Source organism: Hippopotamus amphibius, chromosome 1 (assembly GCF_030028045.1).
Source record: "Hippopotamus amphibius kiboko isolate mHipAmp2 chromosome 1, mHipAmp2.hap2, whole genome shotgun sequence".
Taxonomy (NCBI): Eukaryota; Metazoa; Chordata; class Mammalia; order Artiodactyla; family Hippopotamidae; genus Hippopotamus; species Hippopotamus amphibius.
The window spans coordinates 153,339,307-153,360,055 of NC_080186.1; the positions used below are offsets into that span (position 1 = coordinate 153,339,307).

Here is a 20,749-nt window from a genome sequence, read left to right on the forward strand (position 1 = left end):
GGGCTGCAGTTGCTCCAGGAAGCATCTGGAGGAAGTCACAGGCCACAGAGCAGGGAGAAGAGCGACCAAAACTGGATTAGGAATCAGGAAACCTAAGCTTGCCATGAGCTAATAATGTGTCCTGGGCAGACCTTGTGTCTAGCATAGACATACGTGTTTGTGTGGGCAGCCAAGTAGTTAGCAAGTTATTTATTTAGTCCACTAGCTTACAGCCCTGAGCTGCAGCTATATGCTGAGTTGGCTGCTGGAGAGGAGATTAAGATGGAGAATGAGGGAGTTTGCCGGAGGGAGCCCCTAGTTTTTTTGCTCAGGATTCAGGTAAGGGAAAAAAGGTGCTTGCAACTTGGAGACAGACTTTCTGGTCTTCAGTGACAATTACAGTTGTCAGACTGCTGACAGTGGAACCTCAGATGCCCTTTCCAGCAGCATGTTTAGAACCTGACCTACAGAGTATTAGCTATAGAACAGAGTGGGTCTTTTCTTAGGGGAGTTTGCACTGATAAGGACCCAAATAACAGATCGTGAACTGGAATATCAGGGATTACCACCCAAATCAAAAATAAGGTTTTCTTTCTAAAATTTAAGTTGTTTAAAATTCTATTATATTTGCTTATGGTAAAAAAATAATTAAACCAGTACTGAAGGTTATAGTTGAAAAATAAAGATCTTATTGCAACCTCCTTTTCCCTAAGACTCTTCAGAAGTAACTACTTAAAGATTTTTAAATAGCCATCAAGAAATATTCTACACATATGAAAGGTTATATATGATACATATTCTCTATATTAAATATATGTTAGATATATATAATTTACACATTTTTTAGTTACTTAAATGGGATTATGATAGAAACTGTTACTTAATATACTCTTATGTTACTTTTTTCACTTAAAAATATCACTATGAAATGCTGGTCCAGCATTGTATCCCACTATAGGAGCCCTTCTGATGTATTGGGTACTGTGGTGGATGGTGGGGAATTTAATGGTTAGGAAAACAGTTTTCAAAAGAACTATCCAAAAATGGATCAGTCTACCCTATGTGGAAGAGAGTGTGTCATCATTACAAGTATTCAAGTAGAGGCTGGTTACTCAGGACTCTTACAGAAAAATGCCCTGAATTGAGCTTTTTATAATAGCTTTATTGAGATATAATCATATACCATAAAGTTATCTTTTAAATATACAGTTCAGTGATCTTTAGCATATTCACAGAGTTTTGTAACCATTAACACTATCTAATATTAGAATATTTTCATGGCTCCCAAAAGAAACCCTATACCCATTAGTAGTCTTTTCCCATTAACCCACCCCTACCTAGTAGCCTGGCAACCACTAGTCTACTTTCTGTCTCTATGGATTTGCCAATTCTGAACATTTCATATAAATGGAATCATACAGGATACAGCCTTTTGTGACTGGCTTCTTTCACTTCTTTCATATGTGTTGTCACATGTATCAGTACTTCATTCCTTTTTATTGCTGAGTATTAGTCTGCTATATGGATGTATCACATTTACTTATCTAGTCATAAGTTGAAAGACATTCGAATTATTGCAACTTTGTGACTATTGTGATTAATGCTGCTGTGTACATACCTGAACAAGTTTTTGTGTGAATTTATTTTTCCAGTTCTCTTGTGTATATACAAGAGAATTCAGGGTCATATGGTAACTCTGTAGCTAAACTTTTGGGGAACTGCCAAAGTAACTGTACCATTTTACATTCCTTTTAGCAATGTATGAGGGTTCCAATGTTTCCACATTCTTGCCAATACTTGTTATTGTCTGTCTTTTTTATGTACCCATCCTATTAGGTATGAAGTGATTATCTCATTGTGGGTTTGATTTACTTTTCCCTAATGACTAAGATGTTGAACTTCGTTTCATGTGCTTACCGGTCATTTGTGTATCTTTGGAGAAATCTCTCTTTAAATTCTTTGCCCAGTTTTTTGTGTTGTTTGGCTTTTAATTGAGTTGTAAGAGTTCTTTATGTATTCTGGTAAAAATCTCTTATCAATAAATATATGAGTTGCAAATATTTTCTCCCAGATCATCTGTTTTCTTTTCACTTCCTAGATGGCATCTTTTTGAAGTTATCTATTTTTTTAATTGTTGCCTAATCCAAGGTCACAAAAATTTCCCTTTTTGCCATTTTGAGTTAATTTTTGATTATGGTGTGAGACAGGGGTTCAGTTTGATTCTTTTGTGTGAATATCCAGTTGTCCTAGTGGCACTTGTTGAAAAAATTATTTTCCTCCATTGAATGTTTTTGGCACCATTGTTTAAAATCAGTTGACCATAAATGTAAGGGTTTAGTTCTGGGTGCTAAATTCTATTCAGTAGATCTATATGTCTAGCCTGTGCCAGACTACACTATTGTGTTTATCATAGCTTCATGGTAAGTTTTAAATTGGAAAGTGTGTGTCTCTCAAACTTGTTATTCTTCTTCAAGATTGTTTTGGGCATCTTGGGTCCCTTGTCTTTCCATATGAAATTTAACATCAGCTTTTCAACTTCTGCAGAGAAGCCAGCTAGGATTTTGATAGGGATAATGTTGAATCTGTAGATCAATTTGGGTAATATTGCCATCTTAACAGCATCATGCCTTCCAGTTCGTGAACCTGGAATATCTTTTCATTTACTTAGGTATGCTTTAACACCTTTCAACAGTGTGTTGTAGTTTTAGAATATTAATTTTGCACTCCTTTTGTTAAATATTCTGAAGTAGTTTTTGATGCTATTGTAAATGGAATTGTCTTCTGAATTTCACTTTTTGATTGTTCATTGACAGTGTTTAGAAATACAGTTGATTTTTGTATGTATTCTTTTTATTTCTATAGTTATTTCTGTTAGTAGTAATGTCCCCACTTTAGTTCCTAGTTTTTTATCTTGTTTTTCTTGATCAAAAGATTTGTCTTTTAAAAAATCTTTTAAAAACCAACTTTTGATTTTTTTGGTTTTCTCTATTGTTTTTCTATTCTCTACATCCTTTTTTTCTGATTTAATATTTATTATTTTTCTTAATTGTGCTTGCTTTGGTTTTACTTTGCTCTTTATTTTTCAAGTGGGATGAAAGGTGGGATGTTAGGTTATTGATTTGAGATCTTCCTTATTCTTCAATGTAAATATTTACAACTATAAGTTTCTCTCTGATCACTGCTTTCACTCCATTTAATCCAATTTTGGTATGTTGTGTTTTTGTTTTCATTCATCTCAAAGTATTTTCTAATAGCCCTTGTGATTTCTTCTTTGATCCCTTGGTTATTTAGGAGTATGTTGTTTAAATTTCACGTATTTGTGAATTTCCCAAATTTCTTTCTGTTATCAATTTTTAATATCATTCAGTTGTGTTGGGAGGACATACTTTGTATGATTTCCTTTTAAATTTATTGAGAAGGCCTAAAGTTATTGAGAAAGGCCTACCAAATGGTCTGTTCTGTAGGATGTTCCATGTGCACTTGAGAGGAATGTGTATCTCCATTCATTGTAGTGTTTTTAGAGATGTTTGTTAGGTCTAATTGGTTTATAGCTAAAGTCTTCTATTGCATTTTGTTCTTGTGTCTAGTTGTTCTATCCATTATTGACAATGGGGTATTTAAATCTCCAATTATTGTGGTTGAATTGTCTATTTTTCCCCTAAAGTGTGTCAGCTTTTTCTTCATGTATTTTGAGGCTCTATTTTTAGGTGTATTATGTTTCTAACTGTTATATCTTCCTAACGGAATGACTCTTTCATCATTATAAACTTTTCTTCATTGTCATTAGTGGCAGTTTTGTTATTTTTATCTGCTATTAATATAGCCACTCAAGGTCTTTTTGTATGGTGTATCCCAAAGTTTTCCATACTTTTACTTTTAATCTATTTGTGCCTTTGAATCTAAAGTGTATCTCTTATAAAGACAGCATACAGTTGAGTCATATTTTTTGCTGTTGTTTTGTTTTTTCTTTTCAAAAATCCATTCTGCCAATCTCTGTCTTTTGAGTGGAGTGGTCAATCCATTTACACTTAATGTAATTACTGATAAGGTGGGATTCATGTCTGCCGTTTTGCTATTTGTTTTCTATATATCTTATATCTTTCTTTTTTTTTTCTTTCTGAAAACAAGTTTTATTTAAATAAGGGTTTAAATACATTACATAACATTAAAACTGAAGGGGAAAAAAAAAAAACCAAAAACCAGTTTGTTACTTCACATGGCATTGGGCAGCTGTTGCTAGTAAGTTGCAAGCTCTACAGCTACATGATGGATACATTGGTTTGAAATTTGTTCCCTTGTCAAAAGTTTACCTGATGGAAGGTTGGCCTCACATTCTAGTTTGGACATCAATCAGCTAGGATATGTCTGGTCAAAAAGACCTTGGTGGCAAGCCAGATGTCCCATCACCTCACTAGAGGGAAGGTGAGGCTCTAAGCTCTGCCCACCTGGTCACATTGGAGACATCAGGGGATCTTTCCCTGATGATCAGACTCCCTGTAGCAGTACAGCTGCCGTTGCTGCCTTACCCCATCCTCCACTCTCAGCTTCACCGAGGGCTGTTCAGGTGGTGACATTCTCTTAGAGCAGGGAACACTGTAGAGGGATTGCTGAGGAGCTTCTAGCCAGACATAGCCTGTCTGTGATCTTGGGGCTCTGGACTTGGCTGACACATCACTGTTACTGCTTTGTTTCAGGCTGGACACTGCCAGGTGCCTACTGCTTGACCTCTGTTTAAATGAGGGACTTCAAGACTAGACAGCATGGCTCTTTTCAGTTTATTGCATGAAGGAGTTACACTAGTCCAAGTTAAAAGCAGACCCCAAATGGTTACATGATACAAGCTGTGAGGTTTTTAAACTTGTGACAAGGGACAGAAGGGAAATTCTACTCATTGTAAGGAAATCCTCACGTAAGCTTCAGTGAGCCAAAAGCACTTAAAAACCATGAACCTTCAGCTGGTCGTCCTTAGCCAGTCCAATCTCCACGAGGAACTGGCATATGTTCTTGCGCTGGTCACCCTGTAGCTGAATTACTTCTGCATATTCTGGATGCTCAATTACAGTACCATTGCAGGCAAATTTCTTCTTAAACGCCTTCACTAGTTTCTTTCTATCGTAATCATCAGCGATCCCTTGGACAGTAGTAAGGGTCTTCCTACCGTTTCTCTGTTGAATTCTTATATGGATATAATCCTCAGTGCCAGCAGGAAGCAGATCATCACCCTTACTTGCATCAGCAAAGGGGTCGAAAGAGTGGAGGTTCTGGATAGCAGACATACGATACGATTCCTTTTCCTTGGTGGAAACGGCCTGCGGAAGGCGGCGGCTGGAGAAGGCGGGCGGCTGGAGAAGGCGGGCGGGGGGGACGGAGCGTCGGGAAGCGAGGGGGCTCGAGGGGGAGGCTGCTGAGTCCTTGACGGCGGCTCAGTGACTGGGGCCTATATCTTATATCTTTCGAAAATTTCTCCTTTCCTTCCTTCTTTTGTGTTAAATAGATATTTTCTGTTGTACCATTTTAACTTTCTTGTCATTTCTTTTATTATGTTTCTTTCAGCTATTTTCTTCGTGGTTACCCTGGGGATTATAATTAACATCTTAATTTATAACGATCTCAGGGGTTTCCTCGGCATGCACACAGTTTTGTGCTTGTGTGGTCTTCTAGATTCCTGGGACTACTACTGGAGACTTTTTCAGAGCCTCCAATGGACATTTCATTTCCCAGCTTTTCCTTTTATTTTTTATTTTTTTGTCAGCTTATTGTTCACTCCAAATGTTTTCACCACCTCAGACAGCAGCAGTGTTAAACAATTGCTGCTGATCTTTTTGGACAAACACCTCAGGGAAAAGAGTGTTTTGTACTAAGTGATGTCTGAGTTAGCTTATATAAAACAAGCCCCGTGAGTGGAGGGTTTCAGTGAACCTCCAAGCAGGTAAAATGGTGACAGTTCCCTGGGGATAGAATACTGGAGAATTCCAAACTCACCATGCTCTTTCCAGTGGCAGCTACACTGCTTGTTCTCCCAGGTGCCATGACTGAGAGGCTTTTAGGTTTTGAAGCTGTCACAGAGCTGGGGAGAGAAGATGCCTCTAGAGCAACTTAAAAAGCAACAAAAGTCACTATTCCGAATAAGGTTCAGCTGTTGTTCTTGAGTAACCACTCCTTGAATAGTTGCAAGCCTTTTGTGAATTTCCAGAGTTCTGAAAAAAAGTTGGTTGTGACAATTTTTGCTCCTGTTCTCCTTGCTCTTATGGGGGATTAATTTTTGAAGGTCCTTAATTCATCGTTCTGGAAGTTGATCCAGATTAGCGTTTTTTAATCCTAGTATTCTGTAATTCTAATATCTGATATTCTTTTCTGTATAATTGGGAGGAAATAAACATGCACTTTTCCTGCTTTCCCACTAATATAAGCAATACTAAGAGGAAGATGGGAAATGCCTTAGGTGTCAGAGGAAACCTCTGTACACATAAGGTTGTTATCCCTTTTCAGGATGCTCAGTTCATCAAGGTGAATGTGCTATTAATGCTGTATTTATTTAGCATGTATAAATCACCTACTCCTGCAAAGCCTTCATGAAAAAAAAATAAAAAAAAAAACAAAGACCAGCTAACAGACATAGATAAACAGGTGTTTCCATGCACCTGGAGGTGGTTACTGTAATTTAGCTCTAAGCTTCCTAGTAGCTGAGGTAAAAAAGGAAAAACCATATGGGCTCCCACTGTCTGATAACAGAATATAAACAAATGTATCTGTTGGAGCAAATTTGTTCCTGGCACTGATTTCTAGGAGGAATTTATTAAGTGGGTTTTTTTTTGATGTAAGGGGCACATTTTTTCATCTAAACTCCCCCCATGGGATTTCCATTCTCACAAAGCTCAAAGCCACAGCAGAAAGGCAGGAAGCGTTCATGAGCGAGATGGCAGGCATTTGTAGGGGCAGGTTTGGAGGGAGAGGAAAGAACACTTTCAGCTAAGCATTGGCAGATCTGTCACGGAAAACTTCATAAAGGTGATAGCATTTAAAGATGCCTTTGAGTGATAGGAAAGATTTTGAAAAGTGGAGAAGGGTAAGAGAATACCATTTTGGGGCAAGCAAATAGCCATAGCAATGGAAAGGTGAGGACACATTTGAAAGACATTCTGTAGGTTTAACAGACCGAGTTTGATGTTTCTCTGAGTATAGGTACTAAAGGAGAGAGAGGACTACAGCCTAACCCTTAGGAGGGAGTGAAGGTTGGGTGGGGGTAGAGGGTTGCAGTGGGCCTCCGGACTGGTGCAGTCAGCATCTGTATTGAAAATGGTGGTCAAAATAGTAACAGAAGGCATTCGATGATTACCAAGCAATGTGCAATTTCAGGATGACCATATGAGGAAGAAAGAATTGTAGAAATTGAGAACTAAAAAGTCAGGTAACTTGCATGAAGCTGCACAGCAGAGATCGATACCTAATCTGTGTCTAGAACAGGAGTCATCAAACTCTTTAATTAAAGCTCAGATAGTAAATGTTTTAGGCTTTATGTCCATGTGGTCTCTCTCACAGCTACTGCACTCTGCAACTGTAGTGTGAAAATAGCTATAGATAATATATAAAAGAATATGGCTGGGTTCCCATAAGACTTTGCTTACAAAAGCAGGTGGAAGGCTGGATTTGGCTTACGGGCCACAGTTTGCCAACCCTTGGCCTAGATTGCTTTTTCTTAACTACTCTGTATGTATTTTGTCTGCTCAGCCAATAATTTTCATCCTCAGTAAACAATAGGTGTAGATGACTTATGGTGAAACCTCTCAGAATTATATGGGTGAGAATGGCCTCATTTGTCATCTGTTCAGTCCTCTGCCTGCTATGGAGAGTCCAGACTGCTTATACTACCTATCTCACTGGTATTAGCACAGATCCCTGAATCCTAAATTTAAGGTGTTTTTCACTATCCATACTGCTTTTTACTCATTTGTATTCCTCCTATTTGAAAGGTTTTCTCTAGGGTTTAGTGATGGTGGGTAGTAAGGGAGAAAAAATAGATAAAAACTTTGGCTCAGCCTTCAGAATTTTGTATTGGGACAGCTTGCTGTCCCTTTGTTCAGTACCTTCTGAGTCTTGCTTTCTCTGCCTTCAGGGTGATGACTACAAATTTTAGTGTGAGGAAGTTTGTCAATCTCTCAATGAGAAAGGTCGTTAAGGGTCTTGTCTTCTGTCTCCAGGTGACACGATACAGACAATACTCTAGACTGTCTATAGACTCAGCTAAGAACTGGACCCCTTGAGGTCCATGAGAACTTTGTGGCTCTATTGGATCAATTCAACAAATTCTTGCTGAACATCTACTATGGCTCATGCACTGCGCTAAAAACTGGACAAATGAGACATAGTCCTTGAGCTCACAATGCTTATCATCTAGTTCAGGAAGTAGGTATTGTATACATAATTGCCAGAGGTATCACATAAATGGTGCTAAGTGTCACAGAGGATGTGCATATTATTTTTTAGAAAGAAATGCCTTGCATGCAACAGGTCTTTGCAAAGTAATGATTCTTTGCATGTGAATACAGTAGTAGCCTCGAGGTCATTATTCCTGGCTTTTATTCGTATCCTTGTGCATCTTACTTCTGTGGAACTGAACAAAAAAAATGCTTCAATGTTTGGTTTTCAGTATAGCTAATATGACTAATCCCTAACACTTTTAGAATCATAAACAAGGAAAGAATTGCTGTTGCTGACATGTTCTCATTTGATCACAAGGCTAGGATGTATATTACCACCTGACTTTTGACGATGGGGGCACTTCGTTCAAGGTATGAGGGAGCTTGCGTCCTTCACAATTTCGAAGTTGTTAAAGTGATAAAAAAAGCTAAAGCCTTCCCACAAGCTGATGTCTGAGCCAGAAATTGAGGGTTTGTGGGGGCCTCTGGAGTCTGATTCTCAGGATTTATTACCTGGTCTGTGTTACTGCCCCTTCAAAGCCTTATTTTTCCCATTTGTAAACAAATATGATAATAGTACTGCTCTCTTAGTGTTGTTGTGGTGATTAAATGAAATTATGCATGTAAAGCCCCTAGCACATGCCAAGTGCTCAATAAATGCTAGGTAACAATTGCTGTCATTGCTGTTATTACAAGATGAAAGAGCAGAGAGCTCAACATAAAGCTTTAGAGGTGAGCAATGCAAACATGGGCAAGGTTTTAAAAACCCACTGAGTTTCTTTATTTACAAAATGAGCTAAGAATTCTTATGGCTTGGGGTTTCTATGAGGATTTTTTTTTTTATGGCAGTTCTATATTTATTATTTTGAAGCTTCTGCATATTGTTTTGCAAAGTAGCTGCACCAAATTTACATTCCCACCAACACTGCCGAGGGTTCCCTTTCCTCCACATCCTCCCCAATACTTCTGTTTGTTGTCTCTTTTGATAATAGTCATTCTGACAGGTGTGAGGTGATATCTCATTGTGGTTTTGATTTTCATTTCCCTGATGATTAGTGATGTTGAGAATATTTTCATGTGCCTGTTGGCCTTTGTATATCTTCTATGGAAAAACGTCTGTTCAGGTCCTCCCCCATTTTTTTTTAAATTAGTTTTTTGCGGGTACACCAAGTTCAGTCATCTGTTTTTATACACATATCCCCATATTCCCTCCCTCCCTCAACTCCCCCCCCCACCCTCCCTCGAGTCCCGTCCACCTTCCACGTCCCAGTCCTCTAAGGCATCTTCCATCCTCGAGTTGGACTCCCTTTGTTATGCAACAACTTCCCACTGGCTATCTATTTTACAGTTGGTACTATATATATGTCTGTGCTACTCTCTCGCTTCGTCTCAGCTTCCCCTTCACCCCCCGCCCCCTCCCAGACCTCGAGTTCTCCAGTCCATTCTCTGCATCTGCATCCTTGTTCTTGTCACTGAGTTCATCAGTACCATTTTTAGATTCTGAATATGTGAGTTAGCATACAATATTTGTCTTTCTCTTTCTGAATTACTTCACTCTGTGTGACAGACTGTAGGTCTATCCACCTCATGACATATAGCTCCATCTCATTCCTTTTTATAGCTGATTAATATTCCATTGTATATATATGCCACATCTTCTTTATCCATTCATCTGTTGATGGGCATTTCGGTCGCTTCCATGTCCTGGCTATTATAAATAGTGCTGCAATAAACATTATGGTACATGTTTCTTTTGGGATTATGGTTTTCTTTGGGTATATGCCCAGGAGTGGGATTACTGGATCATATGGTAGTTCTATTTGTAGTTTTTTAAGGAACCTCCAAATTGTTTTCCATAGTGGCTGTACCAACTTACATTCCCACCAACAGTGCAGGAGAGTTCCCTTTTCTCCACACCCTCTCCAACATTTGTTGTTTGCAGATTTTGTGATGATGGCCATTCTGATCAGTGTGAGGTGATACCTCACTGTGGCTTTGACTTGCATTTCTCTAATGATTAGTGATGCTGAGCATCTTTTCATGTGTTTGTTGGCCATCTGTATGTCTTCTTTGGAGAAATGTCTATTTAGGTCTTCTGCCCATTTGTGGATTGGGTTATTTGCTTTTTTGGTATGAAGCTGCATGAGCTGCTTGTATATTTTGGAGGTTAATCCTTTGTCCGTTGTTTCATAGGCAACTATTTTTTCCCATTCTGAGGGTTGCTTTCTAGTCTTGCTTATGGTTTCTTTTGCTGTGCAAAAGCTTTTAAGTTTCATGAGGTCCCATTTGTGTATTCTTGATTTTATTTCCATGATTCTAGGAGGTGGGTCAAAAAGGATGTTGCTTTGATGTATGTCCTAGAGTGTTCTGCCTATGTTTTCCTCTAGGAGTTTTATAGTGTCTGGCCTTACATGTAGGTCTTTAATCCATTTGGAGTTTATTTTTGTGTATGGTGTTAGGAAGTGTTCTAATTTCATTCTTTTACATGTTGCTGTCCAATTTTCCCAGCACCACTTATTGAAGAGGCTGTCTTTTTTCCATGGTATATTCGTGCCTCCTTTGTCAAAGATAAGGTGCCCATATGTGTTTGGGCTTACTTCTGAGTTCTCTATTCTATTCCATTGATCTTCCTTTCTCTTTTTGTGCCAGTACCATACTGTCTTGATCACTATGGCCTTGTAGTATAGTTTGAAGTCAGGAAGCCTGATTCCACCAACTCCATTTTTCCTTCTCAAGATTGCTTTGGCTATTCGGGGTCTTTTGCGTTTCCATACAAATCGTAAGATTTCTTGCTCTAGTTCTGTGAAAAATTCCATTGGTAATTTGATGGGGATTGCATTGAATCTGTAAATTGCTTTGGGTAGTACAGTCATTTTCACGATGTTGATTCTTCCAATCCAGGAACATGGTATGTCCCTCCATCTGTTTGTGTCGTCTTTGATTTCTTTCATTAATGTCTTAAAGTTTTCTGCATACAGATCTTTTGCCTCCTTAGGCAGGTTTATTCCTAGGTATTTTATTCTTTTTGTTGCAATGGTGAATGGGAGAGTTTCCTTAATTTCTCTTTGTGCTCTTCCGTTGTTAGTGTTTAGGAATGCAAGAGATTTCTGTGCATTAATTTTGTATCCTGCTACTTTACTAAACTCATCAATGAGTGCTAGCAGTTTTCTGGTAGAGTCTTTAGGGTTTCCTATATATAATATCATGTCATCTGCAAAGAGTGACAATTTTACTTCTTCTTTTCCAATTTGGATTCCTTTTATTTCTTTTTCTTCTCTGATTGCTGTGGCTAAAACTTCCAAAACGATGTTGAATAATAATGGTGAGAGTGGACACCCTTGTCTTGTTCCTGTTCTTAGAGGGAATTCTTTCAGGTTTTCCCCATTGAGAACGATGTTGGCTTTTGGTTTCTCATATATGGCTTTTATTACGTTGAGGTAATTTCCTTCTATGCCCATTTTCTGGAGAGCTTTTATCATAAACAGATGTTGAACTTTGTCCAAAGCTTTTTCTGCATCTATTGAAATGATCATATGGTTTTTATCCTTCAATTTGTTGATGTGATGTATCACGTTGATTGATTTGCGTATATTGAAGAATCCTTGCATCCCAGGGATAAACCCCACTTGATCATGGTGTATGATTTTTTTAATGTGCTGTTGGAGTCTGTTAGCTAGTATTTTGTTGAGGATTTTTGCATCTATATTCATCAGTGATATTGGTCTGTAATTTTCTTTTTTTGTGACATCTTTGCCTAGTTTTGGTATCAGGGCGATGGTGGCCTCGTAGAATGAGTTTGGGAGTGTTTCGCCTTCTGCCATATTTTGGAAGAGTTTGAGAAGGATAGGTGTTAGCTCTTCTCTAAATGTTTGATAGAATTCGCCCGTGAATCCATCTGGTCCTGGGCTTTTGTGTGTTGGGAGATTTTTAATCACTGCCTCAATTTCCATACTTGTGATTGGTCTGTTCATAGTTTCTATTTCTTCCTGGTTCAGTCTTGGAAGATTGTATTTTTCTAAGAATTTATCCGTTTCTTCCAGGTTCTCCAATTTATTGGCATATAGTTTCTTGTAGTAGTCTCTCATGATCTTTTGTATTTCTGTGGTGTCTGTTGTTACTTCTCCTTTTTCATTTCTAATTCTGTTGATTTGCATCTTCTCCCTTTTTTTCTTGATGAGTCTGGCTAATGGTTTATCAATTTTGTTAATCTTCTCAAAGAACCAGCTTTTAGTTTTATTAATTTTTGCTATGGCTTCCTTCCTTTCTTTTTCATATATTTCTGCTCTGATCTTTATGATTTCTTTCCTTCTGCTCACTTGGGGGTTTCTTTGTCCTTCTTTTTCTAATTGTTTGAGGTGTAAGGTTAGGTTGTTTATTCGATAATTTTATTGTTTCTTGAGGTAGGACTGTATTGCTATAAACTTCCCTCTTAGAACTGCTTTTGCTGCATCCCATAGGTTTTGGGTTGTTGTGTTTTCATTGTCGTTTGTTTCTAGATATTTTTTGATTTCCTCTTTGATTTCTTTAGTGATTTCTTGATTGTTTAAGAGTGAATTGTATAGCCTCCATGTGTTTGTATTTTGTGCAGTTTTTTTTTTCCTGTAATTAATATCTAGTCTCATGGCATTATGGTCAGAGAAGATGCTTGATATGATTTCAATTTTCTTGAATTTTCTGAGGTTTGATTTGTGACCCAAGATGTGATCTATCCTGGAAAATGTTCCGTGTGCACTTGAGAAGAAGGTGTATTCTGTCATGTTTGGATGGAATGTCCTATAAATATCAGTTAAGTCGAGATGGTCTAATGTGTCATTTAAAGCTTGTGTGTCTTTAGTTATTTTCTGTTTGGATGATCTGTCCATTGATGTAAGTGGGGTGTTCAAGTCTCCCACTATTATTGTGTTACTGTCGATGTCCCCTTTTACAGCTGTTAGCATTTGCCTTATGTATTGAGGTGCTCCTATGTTGGGGGCATAGATATTTACCATTGTGATATGTTCTTCTTGAATGGATCCCTTGATCATCATGTAGTGTCCTTCCTTGTCTCTTTTAATAGTCTTTACTTTCAAGTCTAATTTGTCTGATATGAGTCTTGCTACTCCAGCTTTCTTTTGGCTTCCATTTGCGGGGAATATCTTTCTCCATCCCTTTACTTTCAGTCTATCTGTATCCCTTGGTCTGAAGTGGGTTTCTTGTAGGCAGCATATAGAAGGGTCTTGTTTTTGTATCCATTCAGCCAGTCTGTGTCTTTTGGTTGGAGCATTTAATCCATTTCCATTTAAGGTGATTATTGACATATGTGTTCCAATTACTATTTTCTTAATTGTTTTGGGTTTGTATTTGTAGGTGTTTTCCTTTTCTTGTGTTTCCTACTTAGAGAAGTTCCTTTAGCACTTGTTGTAAGGCTGGTTTGGTGGTGTTGAATTCTCTTAACTTTTGCTTGTCTGGAAAGCTTTTGATTTCTCTGTCAAATCTGAATGAGATTCTTGCTGGGTAGAGGATTCTTGGCTGTAGGTTTCTCTCTTTCAGGACTTTCAGTATATCCTGCCATTCCCTTCTGGCCTGCAGAGTTTCTGTAGAAAGGTCAGCTGTTATCCTTATGGGTTTTCCCTTATATGTTGTTTGTTGCTTTTCTCTTGCTGCTTTTAATATTTTTTCTTTGTGTTGAATTGTCATTAGTTCGATTAATATGTGCCTTGGTGTATTTCTCCTTGGGTTTATTCTGTATGGGACTCTCTGTGCTTCTTGGACTTGGTTATTTATTTCCTTTCCCATGTTGGGGAAGTTTTCCACTATAACCTCTTCAGATATTTTCTCAGACCCTTTCTTTGTTTCTTCTTCTTCTGGGATGCCTATAATTCGAATGTTGGTACGCTTAATGTTATCACTGAGGTCTGTGAGACTGTCTTCTATTCTTTTTATTCTTTTTTCTTTTTCCTGCTCTGTGGCATTTATTTCCCCCATTCTATCTTCCAACTCACTTATTCGTTCTTCTGCCTCAGTCATTCTGCTGGTTATAGCATCTAGAGTATTTTTAATTTCAGTTATTTTGTTATCCATTGCTGTTTGTTTTTCTGAGTTCTTATGAACGGTTTCTTGTACTTTATTTTGTTATTGAGATTTTGTATCATTTTTACTATCATGACTCTGAATTCCTTTTCAGGCATTTTTCCTATTTCCTCCTCATTTATTTGGTCTTGTGGGTTTTTTTCCTGCTCCTTTGCCTGCATGGTGTTTCTTTGTTTCCTCATGGTTGTCCAAACTTTTGGGGTTGCTTGTCCTGGCGATAGAGGTGTTTATAGAAGACTGTGCAAGCCTCAGACTAATGTCCAAGGATTGGATCAAACAAATATTAAGTCTAGGAAACACATACATGTATAAGACACACAATTACTGAATCCATTATGACATAAGACTCTAGAAAGACCTGACAGAACCCCATTGTGCTATCAGATATTCAAAGAGAAACCCAACAGAAATTGACAACTGAAACAGAACAAATCAGAGACAAAAGCAAAAGCAAACAAACAAACAAATAACACCTTACACATACAAACACTAATCGAGGGAGATTTTGTAAGCTAGGATCAAATATAGAAAAGAGCTAGAGTACCACCAGACAGAATGGAGATTCTCAGAATGAAATTAGACAATTGTACTAAGAACTAAGATAAAGACAAAAACCTAATATTAAATACCAAGGTGTTGCGTCATCTGGAGAATAGAGCAAGGAGTCTGAGCAGATCGATAGTGTTGCTTATAAGTATGTTAAGATAAAATAAACTTAAAATGGCTGGAAGAAAGGGGAACAGAAGAGTGTAGTGCGATTGGAAATATGCAAATAAAAAGAAAGGAATAGAAATGTATAAAAGATAGGGATGAAAGGAAAGTATGAGAGATATATTGTCTGTACTACCAAAAACTTAGCCAGATATAGAAGTATATAAAAAGACAAAAAAATAAAAATAGAATAAAAAATATCATTAAAAAAATTATGTTTTAAAACTTGTAGATCCCTTAGGACTAAGATCGTAATTAATAAAGAAAAAAAGAAAAAGAGAGAGAAAAAAAGAAATCCGGAACTGATCCCAGAATGGACCAGTTCAATAGGATTGATACTAATATTTCTGTTTCCTTAGATTCTCAGCTGTAAGTGTCCTTCTATTCGCCTTGGGGTTTTTTGCATTATTCTGTGACCAGCAGAGCTTCCTTTATTGTTGGTCTGTAAGCGTCAGTGTGTGGGGGGGGAGAGGGTACAATAGTGGCTCCTTTCCCTGGGAGTGAGTGAGCAGTGGCGCACTGTTGTTTCAGTCGGACTTGGAGGTGCCTGTTGCAGAGGGACGATGGTGGCTCAGGTGTAAACAGAAAGTCTCAGAGTTGGGCTTCTCTCGGGTTTTTTTTTTTTTTTCTTTCTGGGCAACCTCCCTGCTGCCGGCGTTCCAAGGGGTTTTAATCCAGCCCCACCCGAGTGCCTGAGGGTACTTGTTATCCCTGAGTGCCTTGGGTGGCCCACAGGGCATCTCTCCACTGCCTGTTGCAGAGGCTCAGAAAGAGAGAGGCTATGAGCATGGCTCCTCCCCCCCGCCCGTGAGCCCACAGCATCCAGCCACCATCATGGCCGGGCAGCTCTCAGGGACGGGCACTCCTCGCCGCGGACCTCTTCCCTCCTGTCCTCTCGGTCCGTCACTTTACTGGCAAGTATGTTTCTCACCCTGAACCAGCTCTCTGGTTCCCACGCTCCCACTCCCGGACCCTCCGTTCAGCTGTGAATCGACCTCTCGGTCCGGGAACGCTAAGCTGCGGTGAGGACCCTCCGTATGTTTCTCACTCCCTCCCGTCTGCCACGGCTCCTCCACTTCACCCTCTCTGAGCCGTCGTAGATGCCTCCCTACCGGTTATGTCGGGCTCCTTGTGATCCTTTCTGGTGTCCGAGGCAGTCTGCTGGTGTTCAGCTGGTTCTCTGTGGGAATTATTGCTTCCTTCGGTGCATTCCCAATGCATCTGTGGAGAGGGATGCATTCCACGTCCCTCTACTTCGCCGCCATCTTTTTCTCCTCCTCTATGAGGATTAAATGAGAGAATGTGTACTGAAAATTTGTATCCCAACACCTGGCCCAGGGTCAGCCCCTGGTGAGTTCTTATTATGGAAACAGGATAAGACCAGTTAGTGGAGGCTGGGCTCTGGCCAGAGGTCATTTACCCAGGCAGGGCAGGGATCGGGAAAACCCCAGCAGGGGTTGGTAGGAGTAAGTCTGGTAATGCAGGTGTATTGAGGTCACCTCACCACAGGCTCATGGCTGGTGTCCACACAGGAAGGAAGAAACAAAGACTCAGCCAAAGAGATTGAACTTTGGGGGCAGGAAAAATGGCAAAAAGAGAAGAGTGAAGATTTGACAGGAGAGGAGATACCATGCCAGGGCCCAGGCATAGCTGGCCAGGAATGCATGAGACTTGAGATCAAGACTGAGTTCATGCTGTTCCAGCAGCTGTGCTCCTTACTTCTTTGATTTGGGAGCTGAGCCACACCTAGAGCCTACAGGTGGTGGCTGAAGGAATTGGGATGCTAGGACATTCCAGGCCAAGCTAGTGGCTCATCTGGTGGGTGATATAGCACAGCTACTGGTAGATATAAACACATGGCATGGTGAGTGGTGATAGGAAAGCACCAAGGAAGCTGGAGACCACTTCCCAATTCTAAACCATAAGGCACTTTTACTGGAGTCATGAATCAGGTTCAAGTCTTAGTGGAGGCAGTGGTCTTTGGAAAACCCCATGCACGTAGAGTCTTGATAGTGCTGTGTGAGCATCTGGGTGTCTGTAAGTCCTGTGTTCCCCTATGGGGTGTTTCCTGAAGAAGAATGCTGACCTCCTCTGTTCCACAGTCATAGTGAGCTCAGAGAGAAAAATTCTGAGATCAGAATGCCTGCTCTGTGAGTTGGCTTCTCTGGATAACCCAGATCTTGCTCCCTGGGGGTCTGGAGAAAACAACGATAGCCCAAGGGTCTCCCAGGATAGCAAATGGTAATAAACAAAAACAGAGCAGGAAATAGGATCAGGATGACATGTATGGATCCTCTCTTCATTAACTGTTCCAGTGGGAGTAGGGAGAGCAATGGATGCCAGGTCTGCAGAACTTGTTAGCCCTGCTTGGCATTTGGGGGGTATGGAGTTGGTGAGAGAAGGACAGGGCTTCCTATAGTAGAGGAGGCCTGTGATTATCAGGCCAAGGAGGTTGGTGACCACCTCAGCATTGCGTGCAGCTTCTCAGCTCACAGCACAGTCTCAGCAGCAAGTTTGACATTCTCATTCTTAACAGAGGGTGGCCAGTGCCTATCCTTTTTTTTTTTAAAGCTTTATTTATTTTATTTTTGGCTGCGTTGGGTCTTCATTGCGGCACGTGGGCTTTCTCTAGTTGTGGTGAGTGGCGCCTGCTCTTTGCTGTGGTGCGTGGGTTTCTCATTGCGGTGGGTTTCTCTTGTTGCATAGCACAGGCTCTAGGCGCATGGGCTTCAGTAGTTGCGGCTCGTGGGCTCAGTAGTTGTGACTCACGGACTCTAGAGCACAGACTCAGTAGTTGTGGCCCACAGGCTTGGTTGCTCCGTGGTATGTGGGATCTTCCAAGACCAGGGATCAAACCTGTGTCCCCTGCATTGGCAGGCAGATTCTTAACCACTGCACCACCAGGGAAGCCCCCAGTGCCCATTCTTGATGTCAGTAAATATCATATTAAGAGCAGGACATTAGGGAAAACTAGAGTTCTTTCTTCTTAGGTCTTACGGGCCAAATGCCTGGCATTTTCTCCAGAAGGCTAATAGCTGCCTCATTGCCAAGATGAATCAGGGCCTCATTAGTCACGTGCAATGCTTGTTTCCATCACTGTGCACAAGGGGGCCTGAGGGCTAGGTTGTCCATCATGGAATGGTAACCATGTTTGATGAGGACTCCCTGACTGTTTATAGACTTGGTTGGTGATGGTCAGTGTTTCTAGAAGGATTTGCATGGTTTAGTGCAGTGGTTCTCAAACTTCAATGCACAGGAGCATAACCTAGGCGTGTTTAAGAAATTCAGATTCCTGGCTTGCTACCATGATGATTCTGATTCAGTCTGAGGGAGCTCTGGGAGTCTGTGTTTTCAGTAAGGTCCCCAGGTAATGCTGGTGCAGGTGGGCCATGAATCACACTATGAGGAATATGAGTACTGTGGGATGAGTCCTGGGCTGGGACTCAGGAGAACAGAGTTCTGGCCTTTGATTGTCCCCCAGTGTGGTGTACAATCTGGTGCAAGTCACTTCCCATCTCTGGGCCTGTTTTCACTGTAAAGTAAGGAGAGAGTCTCAACCCAAGCTGCACAACAGAGTCATAATAATAACTGATAAGGAACTTTGACAAAATGCTGGTGCCTGAGCTAGAGTGTCCCAGGCTAGCATGACACATCAACACATCAGGGTGACTTTGCCTGTAGATGCATGTTTACAGAGTTTCCAGATAATTCTAATTATTGCTGGAGTTGAGAACTTCTATCTAGGTGATGCCCAGTGCTCCTTCTTGTTCTGGAATTCTGAACCTGTGCAGCACTGTATTACCTAGGCCTAATTTCTCCATTAATCCCTGACATGGGGGAAGAGTTTTCTACATAAACAATTTCCAGATAATTAAAGAGTACTACGTTAAGCACCAAAACTTTCACCCTTCTTTGATTTTTCTTTTTATACAAACATCAAAATCTTTTTGATGACTTAAATTTACCACTATGGTGATTCTTTTGTGATTTATTCGATAAACATGCATTTGGCATCCACTGTGTTAGGTTCTTATGAAAGAATGTTATAGCATAGTCAAAAGGTGGATGGACCATGGACCAGTAATAATAAAAATGAAAACTAACATTTAAGCATTCATCAAGTGCTTAGTCTGTGGTAGGCACTGTTCTAAGTATTCTATCTCATTTAATCCTCACGCCTGTCCTCTGAGGCAGGTACAATTATATCCCCATTTTACAGATGGGGAAACCAAGGCACAGAGAGATTCTGTACTTTCTCAAGGTCTCACAGCTGGTTTAGGCAGATCCAGGATTCAGATCAGCCCTAGATCTCTCTGTGTGATCTGAAACAATGTTGCTCCCCTGCCAGAGCTTCAATTTCCTCCTGTGCTGAGTGATTCTGGGCCCCTTTGAGCCCTCACACCTTATGAGTCCATGTCCACCCTCAGGTCCCTCAGGAGGTCCCTCACCTGCATCAAGGAGAGCCTGCGTATCTTCATTGACCTGGGGGAGAGAGACAAGGCTGCTGAGGCCTGGCTTGGGGCTGGGCGACTCCACTACCTCATTCAGGAAGACGAACTGGTTGAGCTGTACCTGCAGGTAGGTCTCCTGCAGAGCTCATCTGCTGACCTGGCCGTGGGGGGAGGCAGCTGTACTCTCCAAAGTGATCAGCTGGAACTAGGGAGAGGTAATGTCCTCATCAAGCCATTGGAGGGACGGTCAACTCTGGGCTGCTCCCTGGAACCAAGATGGAAACCAAGGTGGTCTGGCAGGCTAAATACAAGCAGCAAAGGGCCAGTCCCTGAGTCCCATGTGCGCATGTGAGCTCTCAAAGAACATAGTGGGAGACTCGCTCATCTGTCATGTCAGTTTTATCCATCTTTCCAAAACTTGACACGCACCTTGACTTCAGGGTTTTGCTGCAATTTGAGGGAAGGTTGATGTATGTGGGGTATTAACATTATTGTTCTTTTATGATTTTTTAGTTTGCATACCTTTACTATATCTGAGATATAACCTAGTGTAGTGATTAAGTACCTGGGCTTTAAAGAAAGACAGGCCTGGAATCAAATCACAGGGTCATTGATTATGAACCGTGTGACCTTGGGCTCGCTACATGAGCTCTCTGGGCCTCCGTTTCTTCATGGGTGGACATGTCTCTAGTAAAGATTAGGTATAACATTTGCATAGTAAACACATATGCATATAAACATGAAGTGCTTGGGGCCTAGTGAACGCTTAATAAATGGTATTTCATCATCGTCGTCATCGTCTGCACGATACTGACATTATGATGGTATAGAAGATTTGCTCCATCAAAAATATACCTGTTACCTTTCTTTCCTTCCCATTTCTCATTCCCCCCCCCTTACTCCCCCTTATTCTATTACTTACACTTGCACAGATTCACTTCCACCAAGACTTAACAATGGTTGTATAGCACTGATTGAAGGCTTACTATGCATGGGAGACTTTGTTAAACACTTCGTGTGCATGATATAGTTTAATCCTCATTACAAATGCAGCAGGAGCTTCTGTTGAAATTCCCATTTTACAGATGACTGTCAATGAGGCTGAGTAACTTGCCTAAAGTC

At 40.3% G+C, this 20,749-nt stretch overlaps 2 protein-coding genes across 2 annotated transcripts in view; one reads left to right on the forward strand and one right to left on the reverse strand.

Moving 5' to 3' along the window:
• SH3TC2 (SH3 domain and tetratricopeptide repeats 2) overlaps nt 1-20,749 on the forward strand; it is a 66,796-nt gene that overhangs the window by 39,681 nt on the left and 6,366 nt on the right. The window contains exon 13 of the mRNA XM_057731620.1: nt 19,604-19,754. Within this exon, the coding sequence (XP_057587603.1) occupies nt 19,604-19,754 (151 nt within the window). The remainder of the gene's footprint in view (nt 1-19,603; nt 19,755-20,749) is intronic.
• On the reverse strand, nt 4,092-5,315 carry LOC130851381 (eukaryotic translation initiation factor 1-like). Its single transcript, XM_057731604.1, has one exon. The coding sequence runs from the start codon at nt 5,253-5,255 to the stop codon at nt 4,914-4,916; it is 342 nt and encodes a 113-aa protein (XP_057587587.1). The 5' UTR covers nt 5,256-5,315; the 3' UTR covers nt 4,092-4,913.

Coding starts and splice junctions, on each gene's coding strand:
- LOC130851381 (XM_057731604.1), bottom strand. CDS start 5,255: ATGTCTGCTATCCAGAACCTCCACTCTTTCGACCCCTTTGCTGATGCA.